Raw genomic sequence first — 19,216 nt, 5'->3', positions numbered from 1 at the left:
GTGGTGGCTCCAGAATTGTGTGAGGACAGTGCATGGGGTAGGGGGTGATGTTTCAGGTGAATGAAAATAAAAGGGCTTTTTCATTTTTTTTAACAGTTTATACAAAAGAATTTTTTTTTGAAAAGTGTCTGAGAAAGGAGGATGATGCTTCAGGGAAGAAGCAATGTCTCAACTGGGTGTAGTGGAGCCTCGAAGAGTCACAGGAAGAGTATGCCCATTTCCCAAGTCACATAGTTTGACGAAGGTTTTTGAGCAATCAATTATATAAAAATTCTAATAAAATAAAGTATTTGAGAGCGTGCAATGCATATTAAAAAGTGGACAAACTTCCTTGAAATCAGAAGATCATGATCTACATTGGAAATGTTGGAGTCTGGCTTATTCAAAGAGAAACAGCATATATGTATGTTATTTACCCTGATTTATTTTACACCTCTTCCCTTTTTCTGTCCAACCCTTTTCCCTACACCTTGCAGGCCACACAGCAGATTCCAATGAGGCCACATATTACTGGTCAAGATAAATAGTGTCCTCTCCTTTTTCTTCTTCCATTTTTATTTCTTACTTTCCCCTTTTTCTTCTTATCTCTTTATTCTTCTACCTTCTATTTTCAGCAAACATATATGAAAATACAGGATATTAGGAGTATTAGAAAATTTTCTAATTTGGTAAATTTTGGAAATTTTATTTATAAAAAAATTAAATGAAAAGAGTGATGGAGATGTTTTCTATCAAACTTCTGTGTTTACAGTGCCCAGTAAAATTCCAATTTTCTCACCTCTGCTCAGAGAATCATCTTTCCAAAGGATTTATAGACATAGGGCTATCAATGAATATAGATACAGGCTCTAGCTTTCTGAGGTTTTATATAGAATGGCAGAGCTGAAGGCCTGAGATGAACTTTACAATACCACCCACTGCCCCTGTCTCTGACATGACTGGCTCACATGTTCTCTGGTTTCCTGTCTTAACTGTTCACCCTGTGGGATCTTCAGAATAAGTCATTCCTGACATAGCCTGCAGTGCCCCCTGGTGGACTGAAACCATTAACAAAGGCCTCAGAACACCAACCAAGTCCTCAGCAATCACTTAGCCCAACCTCCATTGACTGCATGTTACACACATAAAATTTAGAGTAATTAAAAGAACAAAAATAGACTTTACATTTTCTAAAAGACTAAATAAAAAGGAAAACTTTATCAAAGAAACAGAAAACAGACTAAAAAAAGTAAATAATCAAGAGTACACCAAGCAACATAAAATTATTAAAACCAAATCCAACCATCAATATTCAAATCTCATGAAAAATTATCTGATCGAATTAAAATTAAAAATATTGCTATATATTGTTTCATAGAAAATAACCAGGAAAGCTTAACATATACGATAAGATTCTTCCTGCTCTTTCTGTGGGAGAGGACTGGAACCCTCTCCCTCACCCACTAAACCCAAGAAACCATGGAAGACACATCCCCAAAGTATTTCAATTCCAATAGTAAAGGAGAAGTCAAGATAAGAGAAATTTAGCGAAAATAACTCCTGTGAGGTAAAATATGAGTCAACAGGGGAAAAAAAACAGGTAAATAAAGAATTCATATACATGCAGAAAAGAGAATTGGGAACAAATGAAAAATGAGTTAAAGATAAAAGATAAAATACCAAGAATAAATGATGCTGGAGTTACAGAAACTAAAAATGGAAAATTCCATAACCCTGAGACAGCAAAGGAGAACAGTGACACGTCTGAATAACAGCTTTTACATTTTTGTTGCTGGTGCCTCTATCTCCTTTCTTTTACAATTTGGAATATTTTATGAAGTATTTGTAATTGCATGTTGCTGGGCTCTCTAGAAACACTTAAGAGAAGGGGGTAAAATCTCATTAATTATTTATTTATATAGGATCTGAAATATGTACAGTGTTGGATCAGGGAGGTTTCAACAGTATTGTTCATGAACTCACCATTTATTCACCTGGAGGATTGCTATGGATTGAATTGCTACCACTCAAAATTTATATGTTGAATCCCTAACCCCAAGAACCTCAGAAACTGGTGTCATGGGAAAAGGTTTTATAGCCGTCATTTTAGGTAAAATGAAGTCAGATAGGTGGGCTCCACCTCAAAATGACTGGTGTTCCCAGAAGAGGAGGAAATTTGGGTACAGGCATGCACATCCTCAGAAGAAGGCCATGTGAGGAGTCAGTGAAGGTGTCATCTGCTTACCAAGGAAAGACGCCTCAGGAGAACTAATCCTGCTGAAAGCTTGACCTTGGACTTCCTGCCTCCAGAACTTGGAGAAAATAAATGTCTGTCATTTAATCTATACAGTCTGTGGCTTCTTGTTTTGGTGGCCTTAGAAAACAAATACAGGAGTGCATTTTAAATATCCTATTATATGAAACTGATGACAAAGAGCAATTTAGAGTTACACTATACATATAGAATATCTTGCACATTCCAACATTTTACCTTTTATAGCTGTGCTGACTACACTTGCATTTGTCTTCCAAATAATAGTTCTCCCTTATCTTTTCTATCCCTGTGAGAACTGTGTCTTGAAGGCTAAAATATCCTAAACAGTTTTGTCGGAATGCTAGAAAGAGTGGAAGTTTGTACTGAAAATGTTACGTATTTGGTATTCAACAACAAATTGGTGAAATTTTCTTCGTAAATTACTACCAAGCTTTTCAGTATTTTAATTCATTGTTTAGTGAAAAGTGTCATTAAATCTGAAAATTCTCTGGATTAACTGTTGAGAAAAGACTACAATTGTATGATTCACAGATCTTCGAACTTGTAAGAAAAATTATCTAAAATTTGTTCAGAGTATCTGTATATCACTTGCCAAGGACGAATGAATATATCAACTTACTAGGGTATATAATTAACATTAAAGTATTTTTTTTTGTACTGGGGATTGAACCCAGGGGTAGTTAACCACTGAACCACATCCCCAGTCCTTTTTTAATATTTTATTTAGAGACAGGGTCTTGCTAAGTTGTTCAGGGCCTTGCTAAGTTGCTGAGGTTGGCTTACATTGAATCTTTTTAAATGAAGACCATGGTATGTCAAGAATGTGCTAGTTAATTTAAGTATCCCCTCTGAGGAGAATCAATTGATCCAGTGAGGAACACAAACTCCAGGAGTGGCAACTGCCATTGTGACAGAATTCCACCACAGAGAAGACCATTATTTAGCCACCCACAATTTGATGAATGCCTGAATTCCTAAATATCATAAGGAGTATCAGATATTGAGTCCAAAGTAGTGGCACTTCAATAGCACAATAAATATTAGAAGTGGAGTTTTTAATAAAGGTATTTAACAGGGGTTTGACTAAAATGTTTTTGAGACATCCCATATTGACAGAATATGCAAATCTAGGTTAGCCTATACTTCTGTGCTTATAAGATGGCAGCAACAAATAACCTCTAAAAGATTCTGTGTCCAGCCAGGGGTGGACACAGTGGAATGTATAAAAATTTACATTATATTTGTATAGTAAGATACTACTCAGCAATAATAGTAATGAATGATGGATCCTCATGAGAACATTAGTGAACTTCAAAAACATGTTGAGCAAAAGAAACCAGGAATTAAAACCTACCAGACCACCATAGATTTTAATTTCTAAAAACAATGAAGGTAAATCTATGGTGGTAGAAATAAGAACTTCTATTGCCTCCAGAAGGTGGGTTGCCTGGAAAGGGTTACAAGAAAACTTTCTGCTGATGAAAGATTTATTATGTGTCAAGATTGCTTTCAAATTATTGCTTCCTTCTTGTTCTGTTTTTAAGAAATAGGAAATCAAAAGTAAGTGATTAAGACAGTTGGTTGCATTTGAGAAAATTAACTGGAATAATGATCTTCAGACATTTCCACTGGTAAGTGATTGAGTGCCTATTTGTGTTGTAAGTTAAAATATTTTTAACGATTGATCACAGTGCTAGGATTTGGCTGGATTGGTACAATGCTTGCCTAGCATGCACAAGGCCCTGAGTTCAATTGCCAGCTCTGAAAAAAAAAAGTTACAATTTGCCTAGATGGTATTATTTTGGTGTCAAAAACTTTGAAAAGTCAAAATTAATTTCATTGTCATAAAAATTTTATAATATTTCTAAATTCTTCTTAATATAATTATTAAAGCAATAAAAATAAATAAAGGAAGATTTTTATTTTATTATTTCTTAAGCTGGAGTGGGGAGGTGAGAAGAAGGAGGATGATCTCCAGTTGTTTATGGTCCTTGATGCATGGATAAATCTGGTCCAATCAGGAGAAAAACACCATTAATAATTCATGCAAGGATAAATTTAATACAAAAAATTTTAACTGTAACAGGAGATCATGTCAAAAAAGTAAATTGAAGTTTATGATTTTGCCAGACTTACAGTAAGCTATTTTGTTGTTAGCTTTAAAGAAAGGAATACTTTAAAAACTCTCTTGCCATATATTCATATAATAAAATTTAAATAAAAGCTAAATATAAGAGGAACTGAAGGCCTCACAAATCAGAGCACAGAAATTCATGCAATTTCCCTATTTTCAACTTAAGCCATCACCCCACACTCAGGTTTCTTTGGTGTCCCCCAAATCATAGGCTGTTTCCAAAGAATAAACCTTAGTCTCTTGTATTTTGTGAATGACAGTTGCTATTGTAAAAGGTGGTGGAGGACACATAGGGGTTGCACTGCTACTTAAAAAGTGTTTTAAGCAATTCTCCTGTTTTAGGGCACATAACCCTCCAAACAGCGTCATCTCCCAATATCTAAAAGGAAAAAGTATCACAAGCAAAATATTCTTTATGACCCAATAAACTGATATACATCATGCAGCTGTGATAGACAAGGTAAAAGAAAATCTCCACTATTACAAAGACAATAAGATACCTGCCCTTAAATCCAAAGGCACATCTTTTTAAACCATCCTTCTTCTCTTATAGTCCTGGCAACCATCCTTCCCCTTTTGTATAAGAAACGACTTAACTACATGGGGGATGCTGGCATTCCCTTCCTGACCAATTACAGATAAGAAATTCAATTTTCCTTTTCCAGACTCTGGACACTGCCTCTCTATCTTGGCATCATCTCACAGAGAAATTATTATTCTTACTGAGAAAAGGGTGGGTATCTCTACATATTTTGGGTAGTGGCTAATCTATTTTGGAGTTCTGCCACGTATGTATGCCATATAATTAACCCAAGAAAATAAAGAAGTGTTCCATTTTCTCTTTCTTGTGGAAAGACTTATAGGGAGGTGACCAGTGCCTCATTGGGGGGTTCTTCTTCCTGGCAAGGAAGGTGTAAGCCACCTAAAAATTAAAGTCTAAATTAGTGAAGGAAAAAAGACAAAGTTGGAAAGATAGTTTCAAAAAGGTGGAGCCTCTGATAGGTCCAGTCCACATAAGAGCTGGAGCTAGACAATTAGAAAATGGCTCTCTTGGTTTATTTAAAGGGGTACATCAAAGGCAGGGATAAAGTTTCAGGAGTGGAGTCTTGCTTCTTGATGTCTTGCAGTCAGCAGGTTGATTGGCATCTTGGCAGGTCACGCCCATCTCTGAGGGGCTGTGTGGCTGGGTGGTTGTGCCAGGTCACCCCATCTCCAGTGTTGTATGGGACCAGGCAGCGTGGCATAGAAATTCACAATGTTTTTGGGCGATCTTACTCTGTGGGATTGCCACGGGAAGTTCCCAAACACCAGATGTTGCTATTCACTAGGCTGCGATGCTGATGTAGTCCATACATAGCCCACAGATGGCTTTTAACAAAAATGTAAATTCTCCTTCTCCTTCCTTTCGTATATTTTTTTTCTTTAAGAATGGACTGTTGGGCTGGGGATGTGACTCAGTGGTAGAGCAATTGCCTAGCATGCATGAACCCCTGGGTTCAATCCCTAGTACCATAAAAAACGGGACCTATTGTTTCTTTGGATGATTCCCTCAGAAATCACCAGCTTATCAAAGACATTACACATCTGCACCATCATATACCACAGCTGTCTCTGAACACAATATACTCCTACATATCCTGGGAGAAGATCAAGGAGATAGAATTACATTCAAGGGTGAACATAAAGAACATTTCCTTCATTGGGAAGTTCTATCTTTTTGAAATCATGTATTTCTAGCATGGTTGAGGAACTATGGTGACAGACTGTTTTTACCCTCACTGTTAAGGCATCTTGTTTGAGGCTTGTTTACTTCTTGTTCTTTTGAAGTGTTCTAGGGTTTGGTTTAGATGACTTTGATAGCATAGCACTGCCTGGGTGGATGTCAGATGGCTATGATAGCAGAGTAGTTCCTGGTCCCCAAACCAGAGAGATCTAAGGCAGATGCTCAGCCGCCAGGCCCCTGGTTGCTACTCAGAGTTTGTGCTCAGCTCCCCCTGCAGATTCTGCCACTGTGTCACTCAGAGCACAGTAGTACACAGCCGAGTCTGACTCTTGAATGGAAGCTTTCTTCAAGTGGAAGGAGGAAGTTTCTTTATTGTACGTGGCTTCAAAACCTTTGTTGCTGCCCTTCTCATTGGCTTTTGAGACTCTAAAAAGGAGCTGTGGACCTTCTCCAGTATATTGGACATACCAGAATAGGGCAGGATACTGTGAGGTTTCATAGGAACAGTTCACAGTCAGGGAAGTCCCTTCAGAGATGATCACCTGACCTTCTGTCTGGGTCACCGAGTCACCATTGCTTCCTCCTGAGAAGAAAAAAATAATAACTCAGTGCAGGGTGCCTTCATCACGGTTAGCGTTCTGCCTCTTAGAGAAATATTGGTTAAAAATTGCATCAGCATGGTGGAACCAAACACTCTAAGCTCTATATGCCATTTTCCTTACCAAACATTAAGACTAATACAATCACTGGTCCTGGGGCACAGTTCATTTTCAGAGCCTCTGCAGTCCTTGGATCCTGAATTCACAGTGTAAGGAAAGGTTCAGGTCACAGTGAGGATTCTTGTGAGTTCAGAAGTAAAACAGGAAGTGTGTGTGTGTGTGTGTGTGTGTGTGTGTGTTAGAAGTGCACCCCCTTGTGGGCAGGATTGGAAACTCAGTGGATTGCTGACCTGCTCTCTCCAGTCAGTATTGTAGCTCTGCTTCTGGCTTCTTTTCTAAGACACCTGTTAGCTGTCAGATGGCCTATCACAATTCACATAATAGTTGGTATTTTTCACAAGCTTATTTTTGCCCTGTACATCAGATTCCTTGGAAACTCCATGCCATGCCATTTCTAAAAAGAATTTAATTTTACCTTTCCTTATTTAGCCATTTTTGTCCACTCTGTGAGCCACTGAAAAATCATCTGAGCAAGTTTTAGGATAAAATCAGAGGAATGTCAACCCATGTTTAATCACCAGTACATGACTTTGGATAGCAGAGACTTTAAATTTTGACCAGTCTTGTTATTCCCACTCATGTAACAATGTCAGAAACTTAGCAGGAGGTTAACAAATATTCTTAAATGTAAAGGAAGTTGAGGACACTCCCTCTCTGAGTATCATCTTGCTGTATAAATGTGTAAATTTATAAATTAAGTTGAAGAAATCCACTATTTAAAATATCACATTACTTCACATTTAAAAAGACATTAATTATAAAAGATGCAATTTAATAATTTTTAAAAAAGAAATTTTATATTACATGTATATTGATTAAAAATTGAAAAATAGCTGAGGATGTAGCTCAGTGGTGGAGTGCTTGCCTAGCATGCATGGGTTCAATCTGTAGCACCAGAATTGAAAAAGATATAGCTCTTATTATGAAGAAATGTAGTAATGAACATTATTACATCCTTATAAAATTATCTGGCATCATTTTCTTCTGCCCTAGGATTTTAATCATGCCTAGATAATGTGATTAGCCTATGCACATCAGGCAAATTCGTTACTGTTTGTGGCTTCAAAACTGTTGTTGTTCTGATACTAAATCTTTCATGTAAATTTTACCTCAAGTGTGCTCTCTTAACCCTGTCACCCTAGAAACCCTCAGTGCTCTCTTCAAATGTCCACTGCCAACATTATTGACCAATTGAGGTGAATAAAATTATTGTTCTTACACAACAGAAAACTCACAGAACTTGGGTTTTTCTGAAGAAACCAAAAAATGAATTCAATCTTAGCTTCCAGGATGGGTAGATGTGTCTGCTGCTGTGATGAATCATCTCATAGCCAGGCAACAGACAATATTTAGCTAGTGATCAATTTTAAAATACAGATTTGGAGGTATCTCCACTTACTTATAAAAATAAATCTTTAAAATTAAAAAAAAAAATCTCAGGTGGTTTGTGGTGCAGCCATTGTGATACAAGTTTGCAAAATGATCTTTAGGGACACTGACCAAGTGAGGCACTCCTGGGTTCAGAACAGAAGGAGATTCTAATGCACACAGGGTTTTAAAACAAGTATTCTGCTTGATAGAACTGAAGTGACCAAAGCAAAACCAAAATGCATTTCCAGGAAGATGGAGGAATGGGGAGATCGCTTCCCTGGTGGCTCCAAGAAAAGCAGACAGGTGGCTTTTCAGCAAGGTGGGTGAATGAAGAAAATTAGGGGGGACTTTACTGGAATTTAATACTGGACACTCAAAACAGATCAGGGACTCAGGTGATTGAATGAAATAAAATAAGAGGAAAAATCCCCAGCCCCATAGCTGCGTCAGCAAGTGAAGGCACAAGCCAGAACAGTCCTTCCATGAACACAGTACAGCAATAAAGGAATTAAAGGAAGCCTCATTCTCAGGAGGACTGAGACTTCTGGGGACATGGAGAGTTTAGAAATCAGAGTCATTGCCCAAATAAACAATAAGCTGTACTGCACAATATCCTCATAAAGAAAAAAAGACACCATCTCTTCCCAAGCCAGGTAGAAGACAACAGAAGGAATTATTTTGCAGCTGAGAAATAAGCCAGGAAAATGCGTACTGCATGACAGAGAGTGTGCCTAAGTGACAGGAGAAAATCAAACATGGAGAGAGGTTTACAAAGGGTAATACTGTTCATGGTAACCCATCTGGCTTCCCACTCCCCTTCCAATCCAGCTGCTTGCAGGACCAATGGGGAGAGAAGTTCCTGACCAGGAATTTGAAAGGGTGAGGGCAGGAGAGATTGAGTTTGGAGACTGAATCACAGACCAGGAATCATGGAGTGCACAGGTAACATATTGGATTAAGATTAGGCTCCTACACCACATGAGTGGAACCCAAAGGATATTTCTGGGTGTTTTCTTCCAGCATGGACCAGCAATTACTGGGTCCTGGAGGTGCTCTGACTTAAAATCTCCAGACCAACTGGCATTCAGCCAAGAGACTGGAGATACTTAAACCTACACCCTGCCTCCAGGAATTCCTCCTCCAGGATTAACCTTCTTATCCTAGAAACCACACCCACCCTAAGGTGGGAGCAAGCATCACACTTGCTGCAAATGCATTTAACTTCTGAGAAAGGAAGCTGAGAATATTTTGAACTCCAAGAGAAACAATTGTTCAATTTTTCATCAAGATCTTTTCCCCCCTTTTTCTCTTACATTTCTATCATTTTGAAACCAATTATTTTTCATGCATCAGTTTATTGAGGACTGGGATGTGTGAATAGTATATTTCAGTTTTGTTTTATAGCCTTTTTAAATTTTTTTTTCGATTTTTAATTTTTATTTCATATATATTTTTTCTCTTCCTTATTTGTTTGCCTTGAATCTCTTTCTCTCTTTTCTCCTGCTAGCAGCCAACCTCTTATCATTCACTCTTTTACTCTTCCTGTAATTTTTTATTCTATATTCTCTCCTCCTCCCTCAAGAACACCACTTCTGTTCTCTCTTTGTCCAGCATTTGAAATTGTAAGCACTTTGGCAAACTTACTGTTTTCATTGTAGGTAACAATTGAACACAACATTTCTGTTTATTGTGACAAAAATGCACACAGCATAGTAGGAGCTATTTGGTTTAATGTGGTATTTTTTTTTTTTTGCATTGTTTGCTATTATTATTTGTCTCCCCCTTAAAGACAAAATACTGGAAATTTTCAGGGAAATTGTAAGTCTACAGGGTAGACACACTACTAGATGGGTAGACATAAAGAACAATATGGAAAAAACAAGGGTGAAAATCACCCCCCCCCAAAACCAAGATACTCCAATGATAGATCCATTGACTCCCAGTGAAAGAAATGACAGAGAAAGAGTTTAGAATATATATAATTAAACAGGTTTGCAAGGTAAACGACAATGTAAGTAGTGAAATCATAGATAAAATTCAGGTGGTGAAAGATCACTTCAATAAAGAGGTAGAGATTCTGAAAAGAAATCAAGCAGAAATCCTTGAGATGAAGGAATCAATAAAATGAATTAAAAATTCAATGGGAAGCATGACCAATAGATAGACCACTTGGAAGACAGAACTTCAGGCAATGAAGACAAACTATATAATCTGGAAAACAAAGCTGAAAACGGAGAAAAGATGTTAGGAGACCATGCACAGAACTTCCAAAAAATATGGAACAACCTGAAAAGATCAAATTTCAGATTTATCAGGATAGATAAAGGTTTGGAGATACAAAGAAAAGGAAGGCACAATCTTTCCAATTAAATAATATCCGAAAAATTCCCAAACCTAAAGAATGAAATGGAAAATCAAATACAGGAGGCTTATAGGACCCCAAATGTCCAAAACTAGAACAGACTCACACCAAGGTATATTATTAAGAAAATGTCTACCATATGGAATAGGATAGAATTTTGTAGGCTACCAGAGAAACATGACAGATTTCATCTAGAGGGAAACCAATATGGATCTCAGCTGATCTCTCAAACCAAACTAGCTTGAGAAGAAGGTGAATAAAGAATTTAGCATTTGTTTATATGTTCCAACTAGGAATAATATTCCTATTACTTCGGCATTCTCTTCATGGTGCAGATGTCTCTAGCTTCAAATAATCCCAGGCACAACTTTGAAGTGGAATAGTCTGAGGCCTCTTCCTTGCACATGTCCCTGTGGGTCCATTGGGTGCCTGGAGTGTCCTCTCCCTCTCCTCCAGCCCACCACCTCATTCAACACCACCCCAGTCAGCATGCCATTTCATAGAAACATTATGTATTGTGATTCTCAATCTGTAGAGAAGGACCAGTGTTTTCCCAACACATCATGGACTGATACATTTGTAAATACAATAAAAACAAGTTTCTGAGATGTCTGATTCACTGATAGGTTGAGTGCTATAGGGATTGACCTTCACACTCACTTTTAAATTGGGCTGACTTGCACACATGTGAAGGAACCTCAAAGCTAAGAGGTCTTGGAATAATATATACCAAGCTCTGAAAGAAAATGGATGCCAACCAAGAGTTCTATACCCAACAAAAGTAAGCTTCATATTGGAAGATGAAACAAAAACCTTCCACAATAAACAAAAGTTAAAAAAAAGTCACAACTAGAAAGCCTGCACCACAGAACATTCTCAGCAAAATATTCCTTGAAGATGAAATGGAAAAAAAGTGAAAACCAGAAAAAGGGAGAGCTACACTAAAGACTGGCTAAATAGTAAATCAAAAAAAAAACACTAATTCAAGTTATAAACTAGAAATAAACCTGGGAATACAAATCATATCTCAATAATAACTTTGAATGCTAATAGCCTAAACTCATCAATCAAAAAACATAGACTGGCAGATTGGATTAGAAAATAAGAGCCAACAATATGCTGTCTCCAAGAGACTCACCTCATAGGCAAAAACATCCACAGATTGAAGGTGAAAGGATAGGATAAAACATATCACTCACATGGGTCATGTAAACAAGCAGGGATTTCTATCCTCATATCAGATAAAGTGGACATACACAATATAAACAGATCAATTTTAAGCAGTGAAATAGAAAACACCAGCAACAATAAATATTGGCAAGGATGTGGGGAAAAAGGGACACTCATATATTACTGATGGGACTGCAAATTGGTACAACCACTATGGAAAGCAGTATGGAGATTCCTCAGAAAACTTGGAGTGAAATCACCATTTGACCTGGTTATCCCACTCCTCAGTTCATACCCACAAAGGACTTAATCAGTGTATTACAGTGACACAGCCATATCAATAACTGTAGCAGCTCAATTCACAACAACTAAACTATGGAACCAACCTAGGTGCCCAACAGAAGAATGGATAAAGAAAATGTGATATATATATATATATATATATATATATATATATATATAGAGAGAGAGAGAGAGAGAGAGAGAGAGAGAGATTGGAATATTTGTGCGCTCTAAGAAAGAATGAAATTAGGGCATTTGCAGGTAAATGGATGGAGCTAGAGAATATCAGGCTAAGTGAAATAAGCTAATCCCAAGAAAACAAAAGCAGAATGTTACCTCTGATATGTGTGATAATTCACAATAAGGGGGAGGGGTTAGGGAAGAATAGAAGTACTTTGGATTAGACAGAGGGGAAAGAAGGGAAGGGAGGGGAAATGGGAATAGAAAAGATAGTATAAGAATCAAACATTATTATCCTATGTGCATGTATGGTTTTGTGGCTAATGTAATTCTACATCATGTACCACTAGAAGAATTAGAAGTTATACTCAATGTACGTATAACATGAGAAAATACATTCTATTTTCATATATAACTAATTAGAATAAATAAGACACACACACACACTTAAACTGTTCTTACCTGTTCGATTTATAATATGAAGGCTTAATGATGAAGTGATTAACTGTAGAGAAGGAAGGATGCCTTTTTTTTCTGCCAAGCCCTACCAGTGTTTATCCTTGGACATGGAAGCCTTTTTCAATGTGTTTCCTGGAAACTTTAACTCTCATGAATTCAGAGAAGGCAACTATATGGTTCTACATAAGGTATAAACACTAACAGGCTCGGGGTACAAAATTAATTTTCGATGCTGTTCAGGTTCATACTCACTTCTCTCTTTTCCCTAATCCTATATCGATCTCTGAATAAGCAGTGTCTTCCTCCTTTCCCAGCTCTTTTGACTCATCAAACCTACTCTGCCTGAAATCTAAGCAGAAACAGAGTGAAACACGTGATTTTCCATGATTTAATTTTTCAAGTTAATCTTGTCCCTTGTGCTTTAGCTATCTTCTGTTCCTCTGAGAGAATCTGAGTTCCACACTGAGATAGATAAATGTCATAGGAGAACCACAGGCACTCAAATTGTAGCCAGGTTTGAGTGGAATGCAGTAGTACATACAGATCAATCACATAAATTGCACCAGCTAAATCCCAGTTGGAGTTGTTCAGACAGCCCGACTTCAAGAGCTCAGAAGCTGTGCTTCAGGACTTGGATTCACTCTGATGTATTTGTCAAGAGTCAGCCAGGAAACCAGAGAATCCAGTCCTTCCTTATACTAAGTGATATGTAGTTGAAACAGTGAAACTATTATAATTCTGTTTTGTAAATAGAAGGTCCCTCTTATAATTCAAGCAGACAGCAGCTGAATGTGGACTATAGTTTTATAATAATTTATAATGTTTTATAAATTTATATTTAGAATTTTTGTCATTTTTCAGAGTAATGGCTCTGAACATGAAAAGAAACCCCATACATCAAAGGTGAAAATTAAGGTAATGACTAATTCATTTTCTCTACTACATGCAGACTTTAAGACTTGGTGTCCTTGCTTGAAGCTCTGAAGATCTGCCATATTCACATAATAAATTGCCACATAAGTGCTGTTGAATGAGTGTGTAATAAATGACAGAAGAAATTTGCTTTGTAAAATTGAGGTGAAGAGTGAGACTTTCCCAGTATAAATATGTGACTCTTATTTCTCAATCAATACACTCTTTAAAAATTCTGAATTCCATGCCTCCTAGTCCTATTCCTTCCTTTTCTCATCCGTGGTCTCTCATTTATGATAACAATAGTTCCCTAATGCTTGAAGCTGAGCATCTAACCCCTGCTTCACTGAATATAATGAAAGAAAAATTTGAGGAATCTCTGGATTGGGAGAGTTTAATATGCAAGAGGTTAAGTTTTTTTTTTCTTTTTCTTTCTCTTTGTTTTCTAAGCTGGGTTATTCTATTGTCAATTTGGTTAAACAGGAAAACACATTTCCGGTAATCCTCTTATTCTTGTGGTTCTGAGTATAAAAGTGACTATGCACAATATTTGGAAGGCAGTCAGGAAGTGGCACAGTTCTCTTTAGAACAACTCCTTGGTCAGAAATGGGAAAGGCCCAGGGTTTTGGCTGATCCCATTTTGTTCTTCCTTTTTACCTGGCAACAAATAACTAACTCCAAGGCACTTATAGTTGTCATCATCACAATACTTCTTGAATAATTAGGATATCACAAGAACAGCTACAACAACTTGCTCCTGAATCCCATGCTATTCACAACAACTAATTAGTAATTGTGATGTTACAGTCTTTCAGGATGTATCACCACCCTCACTGACCCTGAATAATGGGATCATTGTTAGCATCAGGTTATGAATAATTTAATAAGAATTCTGTGTATTATCTTCCTAGGATCACCTTGGTACCAAATCTCTTACAATGAGTTCCTCGAGAAGCCAATCCTGAAAGAAGGATTGAGGGCAAGTAGTTTATTTGGGAAATTCAGGAATCACAGGTAAAGAAAGAAGAGGGCAAGTAAAAGAAGGAATATCAATATCCTCATAAGGATGTGAGGAAATAGGAGTTTTTTTTTATTTGCTGATGAAAGCCAAAATTGACAAGAATATTTTGGGGAGCAATTTGGCAAACACTAGTAAAATTTTAAAAGTACAAATCATGTAATCCAGCAAATACCACTCCCAGTTATACAATAAGACATTCTTTGCCTACACATAAGAAAACATCTGTAATTATATTCCTTGTAGAATTTTTTAAATTAAAAAACTGGTAACCCCCTTTTAATAAAGGACTAACAAAATTCTTTCTCCTTTTACATGAAAAAAATTAGGTTAACTTGTCTCTCTTCCTCTGGAAATCTGATGAAGGTAGAATGACAGCTATCTTTCTAGGTAACATTGCTAGAGTAGAAATGATCCTTACCTAGAAATTGTATCTGGCCATAAATGACCTATGAATTCTTGGTGGGTTCCATAGCTCTGGGTCAGTGATTTGTGCAACTGATATGGGAGACTTTGGTTTCTGTTTGGGACCTGAGGCCTGTTTGGTCTTGTTCATTCACATTTGAGACCTTGACATGGGAGGAGGGGAGGAAGGAGTTGTTAAAAGAATAAAAAGTCCAAGAACTGTGGACTGCTAAAATTAATACCTATGTGGCCTGTTGAGCTTTGCACATTTGACTGTTTAGTTAAGCTGGAGACCATTACAGATGGTATCACACAATCCAAATGTCCATTAGGAAGGGAATATGGTATCTTCAAAAATGGAGATACAGCATAGCAACTAAAACTGTATATCTACATGTATTAATGTTTTATATCTCAAAAATATTTACTGTGAAAAAAAGTAATTTTTACAATTACATATGATATAGGATAGACCCCATGTAAATTAAAAAAAATACAAAATAAAGAGCCACACATTGTTTACAAATATATATGTATTAGAGGGATAGAAACATGCACTTGAGAAACTAGTTTTTTATTATTTGTTTTTAATGAGAGTACAGGAGGGAATGAGATCAAGGAAGAAAAATAAGAAATAATAATTTTAATAGTAATATTTTATTTCTTTCTAAAAATTTGAAGCAGGACTTTTGAGCATATTAATTTGAAGAAATATAATGTTATTTTTAAATATATTGCAATATGTTCCTATGGAAAATATAACTATGTCTAAATATTTGGGGCTTTCTAATTCTATTCTATATCTGTGTATTATGTAAAGTTTTCACATGTATAAAATAATTATATAAATAAAACTGCTTTGGTATCCCAGGCAGGGTTGCTGGAGTAAAGATGGGGAATACTTTTCCAGATGTTTGAGGTATCTGATTCCAGGAATTGTATTTCATAACTTTCAGTCTGGAATTGAAAATATAATATAACATTTCTCCTCATAAGTACTGTGCCAAGTATCCACTTGCAGTCATTTGTAGCGTGGCCTGTGTCCTTGAGTCTCATGGAGAGAATCAGCCTCTCAGAAACAGTAGAGAAAGAAGTCTGAAGAACAAAACATTAAATAAGCATACATTACTCATGAATAATTATTTTTGTATGTATGGTTGTGGAGATCAACCCAGGACTTTGCAAATTTTAGGCAAGTGATCTAACACTGAGCTACATCTCCAGCCTCTCATGAATAATTTTATTATCTTACCTCATTTCCTGAAATTCTTTAAATTCATATACCACAAATAGCCATATCAATATGATTTAAAAAATAATGCTGATCCTATTTGGCTAAGGAAAATAATTGTGCACAATCCACTATTATTCTCCATATCTTTAATTTCCTATAATCTTCATCTCTTAATCATGACAGCACTAGGAAGTACAACAAAAATCCCAACTCTCCTCCTCCTCCTCTTGATTCTCCTTCAATATCCTCAAATTTTAGAATACAAAGAATAAAAAATTATGGCTTTTTCCTCCTAGCCAGGGGAAAGCTTTTTCCTCCTAGCCAGGGGAAAGATCTTTTACTGCCACTGCAGATACTTAATTAGTTAATCTTCAGGGACCAAATGTTGCTAAACTTTGCTTATTTTATAATATAATATTATGTAATATTATATTTTATAATAACTATATTGTTATTGTAGTAAGGCTAAACAGATAAGACACAATTTATAAAAGTCCAACTGTGAAATCATATGAAAACAGAATGAGGGTAAAAAAAAAAGAGAGCAATGATAATATTAGTGAAAATTTCACTATCTTACCAATTTTAAAGATTTCTGATGTGGGTATTTTAGAATTTAAGATACCAACAAAATAAGCATTGACTTTCATAACTGGGGAAAACAAAACAAGCTTTTCTATAAAATAATGGAATTTGGTACTTAGATTTGGCATCTTTTCTCTCCTTAATAGTCCCTTTAAAAAATGCTAAAGAGTTTGAGTTCTTCACTGTTCTTTCTTCAATCCTCCTAATTTATCATTTATGTCTGCATGTTCTAAGCCATTCACCATCACACTTGATCTCCTCCTTTCTAATTAAGGCTCCTAAAAATGTGAGAAAATAACTAACAGAGAGGGGTCAGAGAAAAGGCTCCAGGAAAACTACCTTAAAATTACCAAGTTAGGAAGGTAGTGCTATAGAAGAATGGCCCAAGACAGAGCTGAAGCAGCCGGCATAGTCTTGATAATGGGTTCTTGCCATCACACTGGAAAGATTGCAGACAGGTTGCTCAGAGTAGCAGGCATGGGTTTATTAGAAGGGACAGGAAAAGGGAATAAAGGGACACTCCTAAGGAAGAGAATGGGTCCACTCAGCGAAGAGAAAAACAGTGCACTCCTCTTGTCCTCCAGTTTTATTAAGGGTCTCAGAGAAGTTTCCAGAGACTCCCTCTAGGTCCACCTCTTGACTTCTGAGGGCAGTATTTCATCAAACTTCCAAGCCCATGGAGGGGAGATCTGACTTTTATAATGACATGCTAAAGATCCAAGGCCATGCTGGGTCACTTTGGCCTCACTGACTTGTCCTTACAGATTTTATGGTTTGGGGGCTTTGTTCTTTATTACTTTATCTTCCTGATTTCTGGAATGTGATCGGTGTCAAGGCCACAAAGCCCTCCTTTCAGGGTAGTTTAAATTCTACTAATGAGCAAGGAAGAACCTTTTGGGCCTTCCTTTCTCCTGCAGATAACAAACTTTTAGCTGAAGAATGTAACATATGCAATTAACTTAAGCCAGGAAGCTCTGCAGGCAATTTGCTTTTTATAAGAAAGTATATGGGGTCAGCACAGCAGGCCCAGTTTATAGAATTATCCCCTTCACCTCAAGTCCCCCATTGCTCATGTTTAGTAAAGGAGAATTACCTTTTGTCTTGGATGTTTAAAAAATAGAATGATGAATGAAAAGCAAACCTCTTCTGTGCTATGTCACATTCCTTAAGTTCAGCCACTTAAGTATTTATCACCCACGCTGGCTCAGCAAGTCCTGGGAGCCTACACACTGTGGAATAAGAGCACCATGGCTTGTACGATGTCAGAATCCAAAATCTCCCAGACACAGTTCTCCTCCCTGTAATATCACAAAGTTTATGTTCAGCTCCCCCTGCAGCCCCAGTCACTGTGGCAACCAGAACACAGAAGTACTCAGCTGAGTCGCTCCAGTGCACAGAGGGTTTCCTCAGGTTGAAGGAAGATTCACTCTTCTTAGCTTCTGCCTCAAAGCCTTTGATGCCTTGAACCAGGGTATTTCCTGAAATGTACTTGAGGAGAGGCTGGAGGCCTTGGTTGGGGTACTGGACATACCAGAAGAGAGAAAACGAACCACCATAGGAATAGTTGCAGGCCAGTTCCAGAGCGTTTCCTTCAGAAATAGTGACCTGCCTGTCAGGCTGGGTCACTGACTGAGCTCTGGAATCTCCTGCAAAATTAATGTTATGTCAGTAAGTGCCAGGAAGGCTTTACTATAGAAAGTACTTTTACTAAGATTTGAATCAGAAAGCAATGGCTTAGGTGGATCTAGGGAACATCAAGCAATTGTACTCACTCAGAGCATAATGTATCCCTAGGAATAGGATAAGTATGAAGTGCATGGCCGACCACTGAGAATGCTGAAGGCGGCTTTCTGGAAAATTTCCTCCTAGTGAGCAGGAAAGTGGCTGAGAAGCCCAGCTCTTGGAAAAAGATGGTGTGAGAAAGGTTGGGCTAGACACATCCCTTGCTTAGGCACAATAACAAAAACTGATGAAATGCTCCCCAGTGCCATCTGCCCCCCAGATTTTCCTCATTTGTCCCTTCCTTAGAGGACTCGGTGAGGGTCCTCCAATCAGCAGCAGGTAGGAGGGACTGAGCTGAAAGCGCTGATCAAGGGAAGCAGGGACTTCTGGCCTGGGTAACATCGCCCTCTGGAGGTCGGATAAAAAATGACGATACAGACTGCCCACAGGAAGCTAATCTGTGCTTTCCTTTTGTTCAGAGTTATGCAAAAACTTTCACTGACTATTTCTTTCTTTCCTAATAGATGCTTGGTCAACCTCTGTAGCAGATTGAATTAAACCTAGCTTTAATGAAAAATAGGGACTGTAAAACGAAGAACAAATTTACTTTAGAGAAAATGATCACACAACAAAACTAATCGATTTTGGATTCCATTACCACTGTCGTGCTTGGGCAGAGACATTGA

General features: G+C 37.3%; 2 gene segments (V, D, J or C); both read right to left on the bottom strand.

Moving 5' to 3' along the window:
- Window positions 1–6,150: 6,150 nt before the first annotated feature.
- Window positions 6,151–6,954, bottom strand: LOC124107269 (T cell receptor alpha variable 9-1-like). The segment is given in 2 exon segments: window positions 6,151–6,694; window positions 6,834–6,954. Coding segments are annotated over 2 exon segments (381 nt in total).
- Window positions 6,955–17,922: 10,968 nt separating this feature from the next.
- LOC124107273 (T cell receptor alpha variable 8-3-like) lies at window positions 17,923–18,774 on the bottom strand. The segment is given in 2 exon segments: window positions 17,923–18,454; window positions 18,581–18,774. Coding segments are annotated over 2 exon segments (513 nt in total).
- Window positions 18,775–19,216: the final 442 nt, after the last annotated feature.

The sequence above is a fragment of the Marmota monax genome, unplaced genomic scaffold (assembly GCF_021218885.2).
Source record: "Marmota monax isolate L192 unplaced genomic scaffold, Marmota_monax_Labrador192_F-V1.1 WCK01_AAM20220418_F8-fsc00079, whole genome shotgun sequence".
Taxonomy (NCBI): domain Eukaryota; kingdom Metazoa; phylum Chordata; class Mammalia; order Rodentia; family Sciuridae; genus Marmota; species Marmota monax.
This window is presented reverse-complemented; position numbering and strand designations above follow the sequence as displayed.